The 20887-nt window shown below is 45.4% G+C and overlaps 2 protein-coding genes across 5 annotated transcripts in view; one reads left to right on the forward strand and one right to left on the reverse strand.

Moving 5' to 3' along the window:
- Positions 1–20887, reverse strand: part of LOC134813994 (uncharacterized) — a 74591-nt gene that overhangs the window by 6792 nt on the left and 46912 nt on the right. For all 4 annotated transcript variants that reach the window (XM_063821949.1, XM_063821948.1, XM_063821951.1 and 1 more), the window contains 12 exons: positions 20550–20652; positions 20339–20403; positions 19990–20043; positions 19492–19718; positions 18157–18873; positions 17809–17954; positions 17328–17416; positions 13500–13672; positions 7382–7479; positions 7043–7153; positions 6682–6900; positions 5655–5938 (listed from right to left, as the gene is read on the reverse strand). In XM_063821949.1, the coding sequence (XP_063678019.1) occupies positions 5655–5938; positions 6682–6900; positions 7043–7153; positions 7382–7479; positions 13500–13672; positions 17328–17416; positions 17809–17954; positions 18157–18873; positions 19492–19718; positions 19990–20043; positions 20339–20403; positions 20550–20652 (2286 nt within the window). The remainder of the gene's footprint in view (positions 1–5654; positions 5939–6681; positions 6901–7042; positions 7154–7381; positions 7480–13499; positions 13673–17327; positions 17417–17808; positions 17955–18156; positions 18874–19491; positions 19719–19989; positions 20044–20338; positions 20404–20549; positions 20653–20887) is intronic.
- LOC134813871 (uncharacterized) lies at positions 8057–13201 on the forward strand. The gene is made up of 5 exons (XM_063821764.1): positions 8057–8311; positions 9632–9698; positions 9988–10122; positions 10258–10436; positions 11446–13201. The coding sequence occupies exons 1-5, from the start codon at positions 8225–8227 to the stop codon at positions 12382–12384; spliced, it is 1407 nt and encodes a 468-aa protein (XP_063677834.1). The 5' UTR covers positions 8057–8224; the 3' UTR covers positions 12385–13201.

A 20887-nucleotide genomic window follows, 5' to 3' on the forward strand; every position in this document is an offset into this window, starting at 1 on the left:
GTACAGGCCTGGGTGGGGAACAGTCAGTCAGAGGGAGCTGTACGTGTACAGGCCTGGGTGGGGAACAGTCAGTCAGAGGGAGCTGTACGTGTACAGGCCTGGGTGGGGAACAGTCAGTCAGAGGGAGCTGTACGTGTACAGGCCTGGGTGGGGAACAGTCAGTCAGAGGGAGCTGTACGTGTACAGGCCTGGGTGGGGAACAGTCAGTCAGAGGGAGCTGTACGTGTACAGGCCTGGGTGGGGAACAGTCAGTCAGAGGGAGCTGTACGTGTACAGGCCTGGGTGGGGAACAGTCAGTCAGAGGGAGCTGTACGTGTACAGGCCTGGGTGGGGAACAGTCAGTCAGAGGGAGCTGTACGTGTACAGGCCTGGGTGGGGAACAGTCAGTCAGAGGGAGCTGTACGTGTACAGGCCTGGGTGGGGAACAGTCAGTCAGAGGGAGCTGTACGTGTACAGGCCTGGGTGGGGAACAGTCAGTCAGAGGGAGCTGTACGTGTACAGGCCTGGGTGGGGAACAGTCAGTCAGAGGGAGCTGTACGTGTACAGGCCTGGGTGGGGAACAGTCAGTCAGAGGGAGCTGTACGTGTACAGGCCTGGGTGGGGAACAGTCAGTCAGAGGGAGCTGTACGTGTACAGGCCTGGGTGGGGAACAGTCAGTCAGAGGGAGCTGTACGTGTACAGGCCTGGGTGGGGAACAGTCAGTCAGAGGGAGCTGTACGTGTACAGGCCTGGGTGGGGAACAGTCAGTCAGAGGGAGCTGTACGTGTACAGGCCTGGGTGGGGAACAGTCAGTCAGAGGGAGCTGTACGTGTACAGGCCTGGGTGGGGAACAGTCAGTCAGAGGGAGCTGTACGTGTACAGGCCTGGGTGGGGAACAGTCAGTCAGAGGGAGCTGTACGTGTACAGGCCTGGGTGGGGAACAGTCAGTCAGAGGGAGCTGTACGTGTACAGGCCTGGGTGGGGAACAGTCAGTCAGAGGGAGCTGTACGTGTACAGGCCTGGGTGGGGAACAGTCAGTCAGAGGGAGCTGTACGTGTACAGGCCTGGGTGGGGAACAGTCAGTCAGAGGGAGCTGTACGTGTACAGGCCTGGGTGGGGAACAGTCAGTCAGAGGGAGCTGTACGTGTACAGGCCTGGGTGGGGAACAGTCAGTCAGAGGGAGCTGTACGTGTACAGGCCTGGGTGGGGAACAGTCAGTCAGAGGGAGCTGTACGTGTACAGGCCTGGGTGGGGAACAGTCAGTCAGAGGGAGCTGTACGTGTACAGGCCTGGGTGGGGAACAGTCAGTCAGAGGGAGCTGTACGTGTACAGGCCTGGGTGGGGAACAGTCAGTCAGAGGGAGCTGTACGTGTACAGGCCTGGGTGGGGAACAGTCAGTCAGAGGGAGCTGTACGTGTACAGGCCTGGGTGGGGAACAGTCAGTCAGAGGGAGCTGTACGTGTACAGGCCTGGGTGGGGAACAGTCAGTCAGAGGGAGCTGTACGTGTACAGGCCTGGGTGGGGAACAGTCAGTCAGAGGGAGCTGTACGTGTACAGGCCTGGGTGGGGAACAGTCAGTCAGAGGGAGCTGTACGTGTACAGGCCTGGGTGGGGAACAGTCAGTCAGAGGGAGCTGTACGTGTACAGGCCTGGGTGGGGAACAGTCAGTCAGAGGGAGCTGTACGTGTACAGGCCTGGGTGGGGAACAGTCAGTCAGAGGGAGCTGTACGTGTACAGGCCTGGGTGGGGAACAGTCAGTCAGAGGGAGCTGTACGTGTACAGGCCTGGGTGGGGAACAGTCAGTCAGAGGGAGCTGTACGTGTACAGGCCTGGGTGGGGAACAGTCAGTCAGAGGGAGCTGTACGTGTACAGGCCTGGGTGGGGAACAGTCAGTCAGAGGGAGCTGTACGTGTACAGGCCTGGGTGGGGAACAGTCAGTCAGAGGGAGCTGTACGTGTACAGGCCTGGGTGGGGAACAGTCAGTCAGAGGGAGCTGTACGTGTACAGGCCTGGGTGGGGAACAGTCAGTCAGAGGGAGCTGTACGTGTACAGGCCTGGGTGGGGAACAGTCAGTCAGAGGGAGCTGTACGTGTACAGGCCTGGGTGGGGAACAGTCAGTCAGAGGGAGCTGTACGTGTACAGGCCTGGGTGGGGAACAGTCAGTCAGAGGGAGCTGTACGTGTACAGGCCTGGGTGGGGAACAGTCAGTCAGAGGGAGCTGTACGTGTACAGGCCTGGGTGGGGAACAGTCAGTCAGAGGGAGCTGTACGTGTACAGGCCTGGGTGGGGAACAGTCAGTCAGAGGGAGCTGTACGTGTACAGGCCTGGGTGGGGAACAGTCAGTCAGAGGGAGCTGTACGTGTACAGGCCTGGGTGGGGAACAGTCAGTCAGAGGGAGCTGTACGTGTACAGGCCTGGGTGGGGAACAGTCAGTCAGAGGGAGCTGTACGTGTACAGGCCTGGGTGGGGAACAGTCAGTCAGAGGGAGCTGTACGTGTACAGGCCTGGGTGGGGAACAGTCAGTCAGAGGGAGCTGTACGTGTACAGGCCTGGGTGGGGAACAGTCAGTCAGAGGGAGCTGTACGTGTACAGGCCTGGGTGGGGAACAGTCAGTCAGAGGGAGCTGTACGTGTACAGGCCTGGGTGGGGAACAGTCAGTCAGAGGGAGCTGTACGTGTACAGGCCTGGGTGGGGAACAGTCAGTCAGAGGGAGCTGTACGTGTACAGGCCTGGGTGGGGAACAGTCAGTCAGAGGGAGCTGTACGTGTACAGGCCTGGGTGGGGAACAGTCAGTCAGAGGGAGCTGTACGTGTACAGGCCTGGGTGGGGAACAGTCAGTCAGAGGGAGCTGTACGTGTACAGGCCTGGGTGGGGAACAGTCAGTCAGAGGGAGCTGTACGTGTACAGGCCTGGGTGGGGAACAGTCAGTCAGAGGGAGCTGTACGTGTACAGGCCTGGGTGGGGAACAGTCAGTCAGAGGGAGCTGTACGTGTACAGGCCTGGGTGGGGAACAGTCAGTCAGAGGGAGCTGTACGTGTACAGGCCTGGGTGGGGAACAGTCAGTCAGAGGGAGCTGTACGTGTACAGGCCTGGGTGGGGAACAGTCAGTCAGAGGGAGCTGTACGTGTACAGGCCTGGGTGGGGAACAGTCAGTCAGAGGGAGCTGTACGTGTACAGGCCTGGGTGGGGAACAGTCAGTCAGAGGGAGCTGTACGTGTACAGGCCTGGGTGGGGAACAGTCAGTCAGAGGGAGCTGTACGTGTACAGGCCTGGGTGGGGAACAGTCAGTCAGAGGGAGCTGTACGTGTACAGGCCTGGGTGGGGAACAGTCAGTCAGAGGGAGCTGTACGTGTACAGGCCTGGGTGGGGAACAGTCAGTCAGAGGGAGCTGTACGTGTACAGGCCTGGGTGGGGAACAGTCAGTCAGAGGGAGCTGTACGTGTACAGGCCTGGGTGGGGAACAGTCAGTCAGAGGGAGCTGTACGTGTACAGGCCTGGGTGGGGAACAGTCAGTCAGAGGGAGCTGTACGTGTACAGGCCTGGGTGGGGAACAGTCAGTCAGAGGGAGCTGTACGTGTACAGGCCTGGGTGGGGAACAGTCAGTCAGAGGGAGCTGTACGTGTACAGGCCTGGGTGGGGAACAGTCAGTCAGAGGGAGCTGTACGTGTACAGGCCTGGGTGGGGAACAGTCAGTCAGAGGGAGCTGTACGTGTACAGGCCTGGGTGGGGAACAGTCAGTCAGAGGGAGCTGTACGTGTACAGGCCTGGGTGGGGAACAGTCAGTCAGAGGGAGCTGTACGTGTACAGGCCTGGGTGGGGAACAGTCAGTCAGAGGGAGCTGTACGTGTACAGGCCTGGGTGGGGAACAGTCAGTCAGAGGGAGCTGTACGTGTACAGGCCTGGGTGGGGAACAGTCAGTCAGAGGGAGCTGTACGTGTACAGGCCTGGGTGGGGAACAGTCAGTCAGAGGGAGCTGTACGTGTACAGGCCTGGGTGGGGAACAGTCAGTCAGAGGGAGCTGTACGTGTACAGGCCTGGGTGGGGAACAGTCAGTCAGAGGGAGCTGTACGTGTACAGGCCTGGGTGGGGAACAGTCAGTCAGAGGGAGCTGTACGTGTACAGGCCTGGGTGGGGAACAGTCAGTCAGAGGGAGCTGTACGTGTACAGGCCTGGGTGGGGAACAGTCAGTCAGAGGGAGCTGTACGTGTACAGGCCTGGGTGGGGAACAGTCAGTCAGAGGGAGCTGTACGTGTACAGGCCTGGGTGGGGAACAGTCAGTCAGAGGGAGCTGTACGTGTACAGGCCTGGGTGGGGAACAGTCAGTCAGAGGGAGCTGTACGTGTACAGGCCTGGGTGGGGAACAGTCAGTCAGAGGGAGCTGTACGTGTACAGGCCTGGGTGGGGAACAGTCAGTCAGAGGGAGCTGTACGTGTACAGGCCTGGGTGGGGAACAGTCAGTCAGAGGGAGCTGTACGTGTACAGGCCTGGGTGGGGAACAGTCAGTCAGAGGGAGCTGTACGTGTACAGGCCTGGGTGGGGAACAGTCAGTCAGAGGGAGCTGTACGTGTACAGGCCTGGGTGGGGAACAGTCAGTCAGAGGGAGCTGTACGTGTACAGGCCTGGGTGGGGAACAGTCAGTCAGAGGGAGCTGTACGTGTACAGGCCTGGGTGGGGAACAGTCAGTCAGAGGGAGCTGTACGTGTACAGGCCTGGGTGGGGAACAGTCAGTCAGAGGGAGCTGTACGTGTACAGGCCTGGGTGGGGAACAGTCAGTCAGAGGGAGCTGTACGTGTACAGGCCTGGGTGGGGAACAGTCAGTCAGAGGGAGCTGTACGTGTACAGGCCTGGGTGGGGAACAGTCAGTCAGAGGGAGCTGTACGTGTACAGGCCTGGGTGGGGAACAGTCAGTCAGAGGGAGCTGTACGTGTACAGGCCTGGGTGGGGAACAGTCAGTCAGAGGGAGCTGTACGTGTACAGGCCTGGGTGGGGAACAGTCAGTCAGAGGGAGCTGTACGTGTACAGGCCTGGGTGGGGAACAGTCAGTCAGAGGGAGCTGTACGTGTACAGGCCTGGGTGGGGAACAGTCAGTCAGAGGGAGCTGTACGTGTACAGGCCTGGGTGGGGAACAGTCAGTCAGAGGGAGCTGTACGTGTACAGGCCTGGGTGGGGAACAGTCAGTCAGAGGGAGCTGTACGTGTACAGGCCTGGGTGGGGAACAGTCAGTCAGAGGGAGCTGTACGTGTACAGGCCTGGGTGGGGAACAGTCAGTCAGAGGGAGCTGTACGTGTACAGGCCTGGGTGGGAACAGTCAGTCAGAGGGAGCTGTACGTGTACAGGCCTGGGTGGGGAACAGTCAGTCAGAGGGAGCTGTACGTGTACAGGCCTGGGTGGGGAACAGTCAGTCAGAGGGAGCTGTACGTGTACAGGCCTGGGTGGGGAACAGTCAGTCAGAGGGAGCTGTACGTGTACAGGCCTGGGTGGGGAACAGTCAGTCAGAGGGAGCTGTACGTGTACAGGCCTGGGTGGGGAACAGTCAGTCAGTCATCATTACTTATTTCGAATAAGTTACAATTTAATGAGCTTATTCACTTTATATTGGCTTTAACAAAATAAAGAATGTAATGTTAAAGTTGAGAATGGTTTGACAGACAGCAGGAACTACTGTTATTACCGACCTATCTAAATCCTTGTTGACCACTGTGTCCCCCGCTCCCACTCTACCCTCCTGCCCGAAGTCCAGTGAAGGAGATCTCTTGAGGAAAGTACCAGAGCTCAGAGAACCAGTCCCACTACTGGAACCAGCACCATCTCCTCTGCTGGCTACTCGGGGCCACTTGGAGATTACATAGAACATTGTGTCGAACACATACACTATGTGTTTGTAGCTCTTAATGTCGAGTATGGGGAGTGAGTTGCTGGAGTTGGTAGTGTGTGAGTCTAGCAGGTACATCACGTACTCCTGAAGGTAATACAGTTATAATATAGTGCAGCTTAACACTTCAGCAGGTACATCACGTACTCCTGAAGGTAATACAGTTATAATATAGTGCAGCTTAACACTTCAGCAGGTACATCACGTACTCCTGAAGGTAATACAGTTATAATATAGTGCAGCTTAACACTTCAGTACAAGCAGGTACATCACGTACTCCTGAAGGTAATACAGTTATAATATAGTGCAGCTAAACACTTCAGCAGGTACATCACGTACTCCTGAAGGTAATACAGTTATAATATAGTGCAGCTTAACACTTCAGCAGGTACATCACGTACTCCTGAAGGTAATACAGTTATAATATAGTGCAGCTTAACACTTCAGTACTAGCAGGTACATCACGTACTTTTGAAGGTAATACAGTTATAATATAGTGCAGCTTAACACTTCAGCAGGTACATCACGTACTCCTGAAGGTAATACAGTAATAATATAGTGCAGCTTAACACTTCAGCACTGGCCCTCAGTGAACAAACCAGGAACTGACATAGCTTCTTAATCAAGACGAATTCTCGAATTTGAAAGAAAAGCTGGTCATCATCCCTGTCCCTGTCCCTGTCCCTGTCCCTGTCCCTGTCCCTGTCCCTGTCCCTGTCCCTGTCCCTGTCCCTGTCCCTGTCCCTGTCCCTGTCCCTGTCCCTGTCCCTGTCCCTGTCCCTGTCCCTGTCCCTGTCCCTGTCCCTGTCCCTGTCCCTGTCCCTACTTACTTGAGAGAAAGAGGCAGTGATGCTACTTTTAGACATACTACCAGGGTTGTACAATGTCCTTATCTTCCTCTCTCCTTGTTTCAACATAGCAGAGTACCGCTCCAGATCAAACTCCTTAGCTTTCAGGAACTGAGACTCCAGACTGGTTACTATAGGTTCCAACCAGGACCAGCAGGTTTGTAGGGTCTCTTCACAGGAGGGCTTTACTGAGTCACACAGCTGAAATAAGGGGCGTAAGTTAGAGAGACTACCTTCAAAGAGAAAACCAACAGAGCGCATATGTTGAAACTAAAAAGACAACCTACAGAGAGAGTTTTACATAGAGAGGTTTGACAATTATACTGACAATAATATAACTTACAGTGTTGTGGGTGTTACTGGCGATATCAGTAGCGGACTTAATAAGTCGACTAAAGACACACGATAGTGTGTTCTTCCCCCTCTCACTGCTGTTCTCACGTAACAGTGTCATCTGAAGGGGAGGAAGACAGAGTTAATTTTAAATTTAGTCAATATTTAAACGCTGCTGAAGTTTAGGGATTAGGAAGATTAACGAATGAAGATAGATATATTGGTCCTCTGAGTTTTGCTAGAAGTTCAGCAAACTACTGGCAAGAAAGTAATTAGGGATTAATCTTTATTAATGCTACTACAGTAAAACCCTGATTTACCGCGCCCCGATTTACCGCGATATACTAACCTCCTCAGCGCTGTGTTGTGTTCTGAAGACTGGTCTGAATGTAGTAGTTTGACCATCAACAGCCCACATTAGGTAGGGGTCTTCTTCCGAGGGAGTAACTGAAAACAATATATTAAACAATTATGAATTAACTTATTATCTAATTGACTAATTTGTAAGGTTCTTGTTTAAGTCCTTGTACGACTAACTAATCGTTTCAAATATTTAAATTATCTTTAGTAAATAATTATGAAATCAGTCTTGGATATTATGTCATAAAATAATGATGAAATAGGAAGTAGGAATAGGATGGGTCATGGCATGTAGGTTATAGGATGTAGATTATATTACGTTTTATAAGTATAACCCTGAACACGAATTCCCAGAATTTATGGATTTCCCAGAAATTCCAACATAATACTATCCAATATAGATGCTCTACCACAGCCAGATTGTTCGTGATTTTTAGAGCATATCTAAACTAAAGGAAGTAGTTTATGAGCTAACTCTCTCTTTCCTTGTATGCCATTTTCTTGTTTATCCTTACCCACTTTCTTGTTAAATTTTTACTCATTTGCTTTTCTTTTCTTACCCCTTTTCTTGTTGATTTGATACTCATTTTCTTGTTCACCGCTACTCAGATTGAGAAGAGAATGTTCTGATTGTGTAACTAATTAGCTTATTAATTAATGTGTTAGATATCCATATAATATCCCAGTACAGGATGGAAATTAGACTAGAAAACTAAAAAGTTAGTTACAAGAAGTAGCGCTTGAGGTAACAACTGGTAAAAAAGTAAAAACTGGTATTGGTAACACCTAGTAACACCTAGTAACACCTGGTAACACCTAGTAACAACACATCATGTCTCCCCTAATGCTAGTGCTACTCAGTGTTGGATTCACACTAGTTCACATCGCCACAGCACCAAAACGAGATGTTACTTCCGTAGTGAGTAATATTTGTTCATTCATAAACTATTTGTTTATTAAAACTATTTGTTCATTTATAAACTATTTGTTTATTAAAACTATTTGTTCATTTATAAACTATTAGTTCATTTATAAACTATTTGTTCATTTATGAACTATTTGTTCATTAAAACTATTCATGAACTATTTGTTCATTTCTACAGGGTGTCCAAAAAAGACGCCCCGGTAAGAAACCCTCCTCATTTCCTCAATTTTCCTTTAATGGTACTCGTTTTCGTATGTTTACGGTAAGGGTTGGGAGATTTGTTTGTGACTTCTGAAAACTTAAGCAAACTATTTTGAGTCCTTATTTAAAAATTTAAAATTTTTTCGAAATAGTCCTCAAATTATGGGCTTGTCCACCATTCGGAGCGCTGAGCCAAGAGGAAAAACCTTTTTTCATGAATTTGATTGCAAACTGTTCCTTGTTGTCTCATCTCACTCTTTAACACCTCTTTTGATGCTTAAAATCCCAATAGGTGCTCACAAATGGTCATTTTCCCAGCAGGCCAAAGGGTAAAAATGGACGATAGGCCAAATTTGCATATAAACTATGCAATTTTTTATGCGAAAGTTGTTGATTTTCTAGCTTTAATGGTCCTACATGTTCCTTGGTAAGTGAACTGACAGAGTAAGGTAGCCAAAAATTTAAAATAATATGAAAATAGGAAGAAATTACGCCATTAAAGGAAAAAGAGGGTGTGGCCCGAAAATGCTACAAAAAAGACCCTGCACCATATCAAAAACCTCAATTTCAGTTCTCTATTGTGTCTGTATATACCTGGTTTACAACTTGGGGCTGTCTAAACGTTTCAAAACTAGGATTCCTCATTCCATCATGGACGAAAACTATCACCTATTCTGGGATCACACCAAGATTTTTTCGCATATCTTTAAGATCGAAAATATGTTGCCCATCAAGTTCATATGAGACTCCTAATGGTCCTAAACGAATCTCCTAATCCTTTAGAAAATAATACCAAGAGATCAGAACCAGAAGAGTTAAAACTGAAAAAAGTAGGAGAGTTTCTTATTGGGTAGTCTTTTTTGGGACACCCTGTACACAACTTGTCCATGTAATTAGACAGCAAATATTTTTCAGGGAAACGGTCCTTGAACGGGTTATTTGATGAATTTATTATGTTAAATTTTACCGCATGAACACAATAACCAATAACATGTACAATGTTACATTGTATATGTTATTTAATTATATAACGTGTAATTAAACTAATAATACAAAATTTAATTAAGCTTATTATGCTAATTATGCTGATTATGCTGACATATTTTATTTCAGATTGATGGTTCTGAGACGCTCAGTCCGGAGCAAATAACTTACATCACAGTTTTCTTTACACAAGCAAGTAAATAATAAACTTAATTAAATATACATTAAAATCCTGATTTACAGCCACGATAAATCGGGGTTTTACTGTTAGCAGATTTAGTTTACTCCCTCTGCCAAATATTAGACTCAATGAAAACAGTCTTTATAAATTTCTTCTTACAATACACTTTATTATGTAAAATCCGGATTGGAATATTATTTATGAGTCGCATAGTTGAAATGTTTCCTTGGGTAAATTTCTATCGATCCCGAAATTTATCCAAGAAAACACACTTTATTATCCACGTTACAATCCTCCCTCTCAGTTGTTGCTCCACTAGCCACACTCATGATAAAGAAATGTTCCAAGAATAAAGTTCTGGTATTTGGAGTGGTGCTATGTGGATCATGGTTTATTACAGTGTCACTACATCTCCCCCCTGCTGTTCATTTTGGACTGGGTAAGTTACTGAGATAGCTGCTGTTCACCTCTACACAACTATGTGACCTCCAGTGCACCAAAAACCGAAACACAGCAACAAATAAAGTAATTTAACTATACAAACTGGCTGAACTGTAACATGTTTGTACCGCAGCAATCTGCCTGGGAGTAGCTAACGCTATCATCAACACAGCCCTTCTCCACATCATAGCAGGAAAAGATCCCTTCCTCCCCGGGACCACTAGTTTTAGTGGGTGGTCCGCTACGCTGGGGTTCAGTTACGCGGTGGCTGGGATTCAGATGTTCTTCATATCACCCAGCAGCGATACTGTCGTAAGTTAGGATGTTTTAAATATGCTAGTTTACATATTTATATCACCCAGCAGCGATACTGTTGTAAGTTAGGGGGCTTTAAATATGCTAGTTTACATATTTATATCACCCAGCAGCGATACTGTCGTAAGTTAGGATGTTTTAAATATGCTAGTTTACATATTTATAGGGGGGGGGGGGGGGGGGCCAAGTGGATATTTGTAGATATTTGTAGATTAATGTAGAATGGATAATCCACGAAAAAAGTGGATGACATTCTACAAATTTATACATTTATCTCCAAAAATTCAGTAGAATTTCTGGGCACATATTTGAGATATACATTTTTTGTAGATAAATGTAGATATTTGTAGATTATTGTAATGGATAATTCACGAAAAAAGTGGATGACATTATCCAAATATCTACAAATATCCACTTGGCCCCCCCCCCGGCCCCCTTTATATCACCCAGCAGCGATACTGTCGTAAGTTAGGGGGTTTTAAATATGCTAGTTTACATATTTATATCACCCAGCAGCGATACTGTCGTAAGTTAGGGGGTTTTAAATATGCTGGTTTACATATTTATATCACCCAGCAGCGATACTGTCGTAAGTTAGGAGGTTTTAAATATGCTAGTTTACATATTTATATCACCCAGCAGTGATACTGTCGTAAGTTAGGAGGTTTTAAATATGCTAGTTTACATATTTATATCACCCAGCAGCGATACTGTTGTAAGTTAGGGGGTTTTAAATATGCTAGTTTACATATTTATATCACCCAGCAGCGATACTGTCGTAAGTTAGGGGGTTTTAAATATGCTAGTTTACATAGTTATATGCTTGTATCGCAGATGCTATCTTTAGTATGGTACTGACAAACAGCTTCGATAAATAAAAACCAAGTAATGAGAACAGGAATACTCGATAGCTCGGTGATACATTTTTAGCACTGAGTGCTAACTTCGTCATTAGCTTCAAACCTACTGATTTGCTGCACCTCTAACTGTGTGACTCTATTTTCAGGTTCCCGACAGTGGACTCATCAACATAACAGACCAGATCACCCCAAGTAACACCACCTCCATCACCTCCACAGACCTGTTACAAAACACCAAGGAGATACTGACAGCTATAGCTATCTACATCATAGGAGGGGGCTGTATTCTAGCATCCTCCCTGGCTAAAAGGTGTTCGTCTAACAAGTACCACACAATACAAATAGAGGCCCCGACAGAACCAAGACAGCTAGTAAAGCTGAGTCGTAAAGCGTGCGCAGCGGTGGGAGCCATGGTGATGTTCTACGGTTTCATGGGTAGCATCCTGTTGGAGCTGTTTGCTGTGTGTTCCGCTAGTATCGGCTTTAAAGCACAAAGTGTCACGTGCTTTGGTATAGCGTTCCTTGTGATGAGTCTGTACGTTACCTACAAGGGCAAATCAGAGCTGACCACCTCTGCTGTTCTCTCCACCTTGCTAGTAGTGGGCTTCATCCTGACTGGTGTTCTGTTCCCTGCTGATTGTATAGCTGGTGATGAGTTCTACATGATAGGGAGTGCAGCGTTTCTCATCCCAATGGCGGGCATGTTCCTGGGAGGAGGGTCAGGACTGCTAACCTGTGAGGTCCTGTCTCTAGTCTCCATGGGGTGGTCCACTGACTTCAAGTATGCTGCTCTGGTAGCTTCTCAGGGGTTCTGGGCGGCAGTCTCTACTTTTATACCCAGTCTAGTGCACCCCCGCAACTTCCTCATCATCATGACTATACTTGCGGTTATCTACTACTTCCTTGCGTTCTATGTGCATGAGGTGCTGAGGAACTACCACAAGCTGAGGGCCAGGGAGAGGATGCTGAGAGAGTATGGGTCTGTTGACGAGATTACAAAGAATAACCCACACGGGACATACAAGGAGACTACAAGGGGGGAGGCTCTGAAAACTATATACGAGCAACCATCTAACTCTGTTTAGGAGAATAATACGTCTGGTAAAAAGCGTGCGTAAAACATGTTCTTTTTTATGGATCAGACAGACTTAGAAACTGAATGAAAAACTTTTAAGTGGCTGCTACGCCTCATGAAGGCCAAGAACTTGGTAGAAATATCCAAACCAAGAGCTTAACCTTCCTCTGAAGTGCATTCCATGACCCAGTCCTAACTCTGTAGCTCGAGTTACAGAAGTTCATATCAGTGATATACGGAGCACTGTTCTCAATCCTGCTGCTTGGAGGAAAACGTAGTCTCCTAAATCAGTTCAGCTTCTATAGAATGAGGACTCCAAGAGAGAGAGGGGGTATAATATTTTGAAGATAGTAGCTAGATATGTGGGTTACTGATATGAGACAGTACAGTACCCTATAGTACTCCATAGTACTCCATAGTACCAGTATAGTTCCCATGATAAGTAACGAGGAAAACGTTTTGGTGAGATTTTCCGCTGGTTCATTGAACTTTGACTTTACCTTGGTGAAACAGTTACGGATCGGTGATATTCGACATTTTATTAACGAAACTTTCGGACGATTTTACATTTGATAACAGCTATTGACTATAACAGCTATTGACTGTGAATGTGAAATCTTGATAAGGAATAAAATGTAATGAGTACATAGTATATTTAGAGTTACTTGATTCATAAAAACTGTAATTCTAAATTTTAACAAAGCTTGTTTAGTCTATTCTTCTATTCTGTTTCTAAACATCAGGCCACAGTCAAATATTATATAGTCACAAGATTGTCTGTTATGTATTATTATCAGATACGTGAGGGGCACTCTCACATTTAGTTTAATGCGGCCTGTTTACTTGTTTAGTTAAGTGTGTCCCATAGCACCCTGCCTAATTGTCCGCCTCCCCCTGCCCCCCTCTCTTCCTACACCCCTGCATTCATGTTATATTTATGTACCTTATTACTCAGGGCCATCCTGTATACTCCGATATCTAAACCAAAACCAGAATCATACTTTAGTACTGTTTTAACTGCGACAGTGCAGTTCCAGCCGAAGGTCGGGTTACACTAGTATATAATAATACATATGAAATCTCGTAACACGTGTTATAATCACGTGTTACAACGAGGAGACCTACCTTGGGGCGGGTTGGGGTTGAAGAAGTTGTCCACCACATCGAATATATTGATCTGAGTAAGGAATGAGTGAGAAGAGTCGTCATTAACGGACTCCTCGTCCGTTAGCTCGTCCCCGCTCATCTCGTCTTCATCTCCTCCTGATAAACGTGGCTCCGCTACCAGCGATAATTTCCTGAGGGTTTTGTCATGAGGGGGCTACACTACTAGCGATAATTTCCTGAGGGTTTTGTCATGAGGGGGCTACACTACTAGCGATAATTTCCTGAGGGTTTTGTCATGAGGGGGCTACACTACTAGCGATAATTTCCTGAGGGTTTTGTCATGAGGGGGCTACACTACTAGCGATAATTTCCTGAGGGTTTTGTCATGAGGGGGCTACACTACTAGCGATAATTTCCTGAGGGTTTTGTCATGAGGGGGCTACACTACTAGCGATAATTTCCTGAGGGTTTTGTCATGAGGGGGCTACACTACCAGCGATAATTTCCTGAGGGTTTTGTCATGAGGGGGCTACACTACTAGCGATAATTTCCTGAGGGTTTTGTCATGAGGGGGCTACACTACTAGCGATAATTTCCTGAGGGTTTTGTCATGAGGGGGCTACACTACTAGCGATAATTTCCTGAGGGTTTTCTCATGAGGGGGCTACACTGCTAGCGATAATTTCCTGAGGGTTTTGTCATGAGGGGGCTACACTACTAGCGATAATTTCCTGAGGGTTTTGTCATGAGGGGGCTACACTACTAGCGATAATTTCCTGAGGGTTTTGTCATGAGGGGGCTACACTACTAGCGATAATTTCCTGAGGGTTTTGTCATGAGGGGGCTACACTACTAGCGATAATTTCCTGAGGGTTTTGTCATGAGGGGGCTACACTACTAGCGATAATTTCCTGAGGGTTTTGTCATGAGGGGGCTACACTACCAGCGATAATTTCCTGAGGGTTTTGTCATGAGGGGGCTACACTACTAGCGATCATTTCCTGAGGGTTTTGTCATGAGGGGGCTACACTACTAGCGATCATTTCCTGAGGGTTTTGTCATGAGGGGGCTACACTTGCACTACTAGCGATAATTTCCTGAGGGTTTTGTCATGAGGGGGCTACACTACTAGCGATAATTTCCTGAGGGTTTTGTCATGAGGGGGCTACACTTGCACTACTAGCGATAATTTCCTGAGGGTTTTGTCATGAGGGGGCTACACTACTAGCGATAATTTCCTGAGGGTTTTGTCATGAGGGGGCTACACTTGCACTACTAGCGATAATTTCCTGAGGGTTTTGTCATGAGGGGGCTACACTACTAGCGATAATTTCCTGAGGGTTTTGTCATGAGGGGGCTACACTACTAACGATAATTTCCTGAGGGTTTTGTCATGAGGGGGCTCCGCTACTAGCGATAATTTCCTGAGGGTTTTGTCATGAGGGGGCTCCGCTACTAGCGATAATTTCCTGAGGGTTTTGTCATGAGGGGGCTACACTTGCACTACTAGCGATAATTTCCTGAGGGTTTTGTCATGAGGGGGCTACACTACTAGCGATAATTTCCTGAGGGTTTTGTCATGAGGGGGCTACACTTGCACTACTAGCGATAATTTCCTGAGGGTTTTGTCATGAGGGGGCTACACTACTAGCGATAATTTCCTGAGGGTTTTGTCATGAGGGGGCTACACTACTAACGATAATTTCCTGAGGGTTTTGTCATGAGGGGGCTACACTTGCACTACTAGCGATAATTTCCTGAGGGTTTTGTCATGAGGGGGCTACACTACTAGCGATAATTTCCTGAGGGTTTTGTCATGAGGGGGCTACACTTGCACTACTAGCGATAATTTCCTGAGGGTTTTGTCATGAGGGGGCTACACTACTAGCGATAATTTCCTGAGGGTTTTGTCATGAGGGGGCTACACTTGCACTACTAGCGATAATTTCCTGAGGGTTTTGTCATGAGGGGGCTACACTTGCACTACTAGCGATAATTTCCTGAGGGTTTTGTCATGAGGGGGCTACACTTGCACTACTAGCGATAATTTCCTGAGGGTTTTGTCATGAGGGGGCTACATTACTAGCGATAATTTCCTGAGGGTTTTGTCATGAGGGGGCTACACTACTAGCGATCATTTCCAATATTGTAATTAAATGGAGTGAGTATTTTTTAAGGGGGGGGGGGGGGTCAATGGGTATTTTTTTGTGAAACTTGATTTCGAGATAGTAGTTGACCAACAAACTAGGACCAGTGACCGAACTTTTGAGGGGGTCCCGGACCCCAACCGCCAAACGGTGCGCGCAGGGCAGCCACGCCCATATTTGGTCCAAATTAGGCCCAATTTAGCCAAATACCCTGAACATGCCCAAAACCCAGGTTTATGGTGCTCTACTTGTAGCTAGTGGTCTCCTGAACTCGTATATGAAATTTCATCAAGATTGGACAAAAAATGACTGAGTTATGAGCCAAAAACCATATGCCCATATTTGGGCATACGCACCAAATTTGGTAGATTTCGTCCCATAAATTGGTCAAATATCAATATTTTTGGATGAGACTTACTTTATATGAAAGGTAAGCCTAAACTACATATTCTCTGTAAGTTATAGCTTTATATCTGTTTAAATGTGGATACTAAGGCGAAAAAACCACAAAAAATGAACTAAATTGCCCATATCTCGGTTCGCGATATTCGCGGAATTGATCTCACCAAAATTGTAACAACTCAATCAGTTTTCAAAATTTTTGCATGAAATTTTTGAAATCGACTCGAAATCGCATTTCGACCTTATTTTAAGAACGGATTTTTGATTTAGGCCTCAAAAAAAATTTGGCGGCCAAATTCTGAATTTCTGTAATATAATTTTGGAATTTGGCCGCCAAATTTTTTTTGAGGCCTAAATCAAAAATCCGTTCTTAAAATAAGGTCGAAATGCGATTTCGAGTCGATTCCAAAAATTTCATGCAAAAATTTTGAAAACCGATTGAGTTGTTACAATTTTGGTGAGATCAATTCCGCGAATATCGCGAACCGAGATATGGGCAATTTAGTTCATTTTTTGTGGTTTTTTCGCCTTAGTATCCACATTTAAACAGATATAAAGCTATAAATTACAGAGAATATGTAGTTTAGGCTTACCTTTCATATAAAGTAAGTTTCATTCAAAAATATTGATATTTGACCAATTTATGGGACGAAATCTACCAAATTTGGTGCGTATGCCCAAATATGGGCATATGGTTTTTGGCTCATAACTCAGTCATTTTTTGTCCAATCTTGATGAAATTTCATATACGAGTTCAGGAGACCACTAGCTACAAGTAGAGCACCATAAACCTGGGTTTGGGGCATGTACAGGGTATTTGGCTAAATTGGGCCTAATTTGGACCAAATATGGGCGTGGCTGCCCTGCGCGCACCGTTTGGCGGTTGGGGTCCGGGACCCCCTCAAAAGTTCGGTCACTGGTCCTAGTTTGTTGGTCAACTGCTATCTCGAAATCAAGTTTCACAAAAAAATACCCATTGGCCCCCCCCCCCCCTTAACAGCATAAATCGTTCCCACACGGTTAAAAAGGTTGTGAAATTTTATATTTAAAAACTCGATTCACCAAAACGATCATTCACCATTTTTCATCAAAACTATTAGCTTTAGTGAACATGGTGAGAAAGGTATACCAAAACTAGAAACTTTTAGTGAACATGGGGAGCAATGCTTAGCAACACAGTCTAAACTAGTAGTATTCTTCTCAATTGGGTAGGCGGGTATTGAGTCAATTGTGGGTTAATTGACATTTATGCCCCCCTTTAATACTAGAGGTAATAATATTGCAAAGTAGGACTAACTTTTTAAGTTTGGGAGAGGTAGCTCTATCTTTAAGAAGTGGACATTGTCTCATGTAGGTACTGGGGTGTAGAGATATAGCTTGAGATGCCTGAAAAACATTATTATTAAAACATTGTCTCATGTTTTGGGGTGTAGAGAGATAGCTTGAGATGCCTGAAAAACATTATTATAGCGAAAGAGTAGATGTTGGAGGGACACCATATTGTTTTTTTGACACGTGACCAAAATATGGAAATCAGATAATGATCATATATGGGCATGAAATGTAGCTCATTTGGAACAGAACTGTTATTATCTAGAACTTATAATACGGAAGTTTCTCTTCGCACGTACGACTGCCCAGTGCCCACGTGTAAATTTGTTGAGAAACCAGTATCTATATCTATAAGGTCTATAAACTAACCCTAACGTTACCCTAGCTACTAGCTAGGATAGTGAGTTACTAATTAACTAATTAACTAATTAAGAGCGATTACTAACAGAGGAAGGGAACATGAAGCCAGGGGGGTGAGGGAAGATGTGTTGCTCCATTACGGAAGAATGAGTCTGAGACTTGAAGGTGTTGTATTGTATTGGGAGAAAAAGAGCTTCAGCTGACTGGAGAATCTCTCTCACCGCCAACCAACCTGGAAGAGTATATTATATTATATAAACTTAAATAATATATATTATAAACTTATATAATATATCATATAAACTTAAATAATATATTATTTGCTGTGTTCTTACTAAACATCTTTATAAAAACAATATCAACAGATCTTCATTATTTGCTATTGATCCAATAAAATCCCGATGAAGTGGAACAAGAATCACTTTAAAACTCACCAAAAGACTCTAGCAGTTTCCTAGTCTCCACAGCCAGTCTATACTCTGGCATGTCAGTCAGACACTCCCTAGGTCCTATATTAGTCAGCTGTAACGTCAGGTACTTAACTAAACTCCGAATAAACAGCATTGCAATATACAGGGCTCCCGGAGCCTTCCTCTCCAGCATTTTAGAGAGAGTAGCGGTAATGTCTGCCCCGTTAGTGGTGTTAGCAACCAGGTTATGTGTAAAACATGTCATCTCGTGACTGTACTGCACGTTATCTACTCTATCTGAGGTTGCTTCTATTTCTGGTAACGAGTAGGGTAGTGTATCGTTACCCTCAGTAGATTGCTCCTGTTTGGAGGGGCTCTTATCTTCACTCATCTCTTTACTCAAATCAGGGGGTAGAGTTTTACTGTTGCTATAGGAACAGTAGATAGTAGTAACCACGACAAGCTCGTTAGCACACAGTTGCTTAGCAACACAGTCTAAACTAGTAGTCTGCTTTTCAGTTGGGTAGGCGGGTATTGAGTCAAACTCTTCCTGTTTGTCAGCTCTAGATTCTGACTTTATGATAAGAGGAGGGGTGCTCTGTTTACTAGAGGTAGGGAGATTGGACATGCTGGGGAGGACAGGGGAGGAGACGTGTAACACCGGGGAAGAGGCGGGAAGGGAGGAGGTAGGGAGAACTGGCTGGTTCGGGAGCACATTCAGCGCGTACGCCAGGTCTTCTTCTGCAAATTAGACGGAGTTAGGAGCTAGTAATGTTAAGAAAGTGACTAATTAAGCGATAGTATGCGGAGTTAGGAGCTAGTAATGTTAAGAAAGTGACTAATTAAGCGATAGTATGCGGAGTTAGGAGCTAGTAATGTTAAGAAACTGACTAATTAAGCGATAGTATGCGGAGTTAGGAGCTAGTAATGTTAAGAAACTGACTAATTAAGCGATAGTATGCGGAGTTAGGAGCTAGTAATATTACGAAACTGACTAATTAAGCGATAGTATGCGGAGTTAGGAGCTAGTAATGTTAAGAAACTGACTAATTAAGCGATAGTATGCGGAGTTAGGAGCTAGTAATGTTAAGAAACTGACTAATTAAGCGATAGTATGCGGAGTTAGGAGCTAGTAATGTTAAGAAACTGACTAATTAAGCGATAGTATGCGGAGTTAGGAGCTAGTAATGTTAAGAAACTGACTAATTAAGCGATAGTATGCGGAGTTAGGAGCTAGTGATATTACGAAACTAACTAATTAAGCGATAATATGCGGAGTTAGGAGCTAGTAATATTACGAAACTGACTAATTAAGCGATAGTATGCGGAGTTAGGAGCTAGTGATATCACGAAACTTACCGAATACCCTAGAAAGAGACGGAGAGGGCACTACTTCAGTGGGCATAAGGTTTTCAAAAGGTAAGAACATATCATCTGACATAGGGCTCTGTCTGATATCACCCCACCCACTCCCCTGTCCTCCGACGTGGTTCCCGAATATATCAGTAGATGGTCCTGCCCTCCTTCTTAACTCTAACTCGTCCTCTCGCACTCTTGCTAGGTCTTCTTGTAACTCTTCAAAGTATCTGGGCAGGAATCAGTGGAAACAAGTAGTTAGCATATTATTATTAAATATAGTGGATCTAAAGTTGCGTTTATTTCAGTCCCAAATTGGCGGGATCATTGATAATTTCCCCCTCTGCTTTCCCATTCAGAAGCTTACTTTAGTTAGGCCACCAAGACTCATTATACAAGGTATCAACCGATAAATAAGGAAGCATAGATTGATAGCTTTATCTATCAACAAGATATTTAATATTACAGACACAAAAAAATCAAAAAAAGACATTAATTTACCTAGAAGGGGGGAGTGGGGGCAGAGTAACACTGGTCTCTTCTTCTTCGATATCACTGTTAGTTGAAAACTAGGTTAAACTTTATATCGCCATGATAACGATTTATAAGTAACTCATTAAAATGTAGCGAAAAATATTCGGCGGCATCGATATTCGATGGATCACTAAAACTACATATCGCGCAGTAGAAACGGTCGTGTACTAACGCTGACAGGATAAAAATAAAAAGAGCGCGCGTCACGTTTCTTACAAGATTGCCACTGTCTCTTAACAATAAACAATCTGAAAAAAGGTTAAGTTGTTGGCGCGTCAATAATAACAGACTTTAAAGCTAGAACATTTAAACTGACCTCGATATAGAAAAGTTTGCACGGTCGTTTGCTACTTCTGCATCTGGAGCTCTTCTACGGTTTACCTAAGTGAATCAGTGTACAACCAACGAAAAGGGTTTATTAAGGAGTTTATTATTCTATAATTTCAGTAATTAGAGAATCTGACAAAAAACCCATCTAATTAATTAATGATTCTACTGATAATTACAGAGAAATAAGATAAACTCACAATAAGTCTATCTATGTGATCGTCAGGTAGCAGAGAAGAGTAGAAGTAAGCGGTGGGGTGAAGTAGAGTAGGTGCATTGCTGTTACTAGGATTATACCTGTCTCTGAAGGGAGAGTTATTATTCAAACTTACTACATATTATTACCATTTCTACACATCAACTAATACATCATAAAATCAATAAAATGGTAGATTTTCAGAAAATTTGTATAATGAATAGCGAGTGGCGATGAAGAGACACATTTCAATCACCCTCTTACAAAAGATGTGGATTCTGGTGGGGTGGTAACACACATATTGTGACACGTGACGGTGATTCTGGGGTACGAGTGGTCAAT

The sequence above is a fragment of the Bolinopsis microptera genome, chromosome 4 (assembly GCF_026151205.1).
Source record: "Bolinopsis microptera isolate Bmic1 chromosome 4, MBARI_Bmic_1.0, whole genome shotgun sequence".
NCBI classification, from domain to species: domain Eukaryota; kingdom Metazoa; phylum Ctenophora; class Tentaculata; order Lobata; family Bolinopsidae; genus Bolinopsis; species Bolinopsis microptera.

Coding starts and splice junctions, on each gene's coding strand:
- LOC134813871 (XM_063821764.1), top strand. CDS start 8,225: ATGTCTCCCCTAATGCTAGTGCTACTCAGTGTTGGATTCACACTAGTT. Junction 10,123..10,257: donor TGCTGTTCATTTTGGACTGG/GTAAGTTACTGA, acceptor TTTGTACCGCAG/CAATCTGCCTGGGAGTAGCT. Junction 10,437..11,445: donor CACCCAGCAGCGATACTGTC/GTAAGTTAGGAT, acceptor CTCTATTTTCAG/GTTCCCGACAGTGGACTCAT.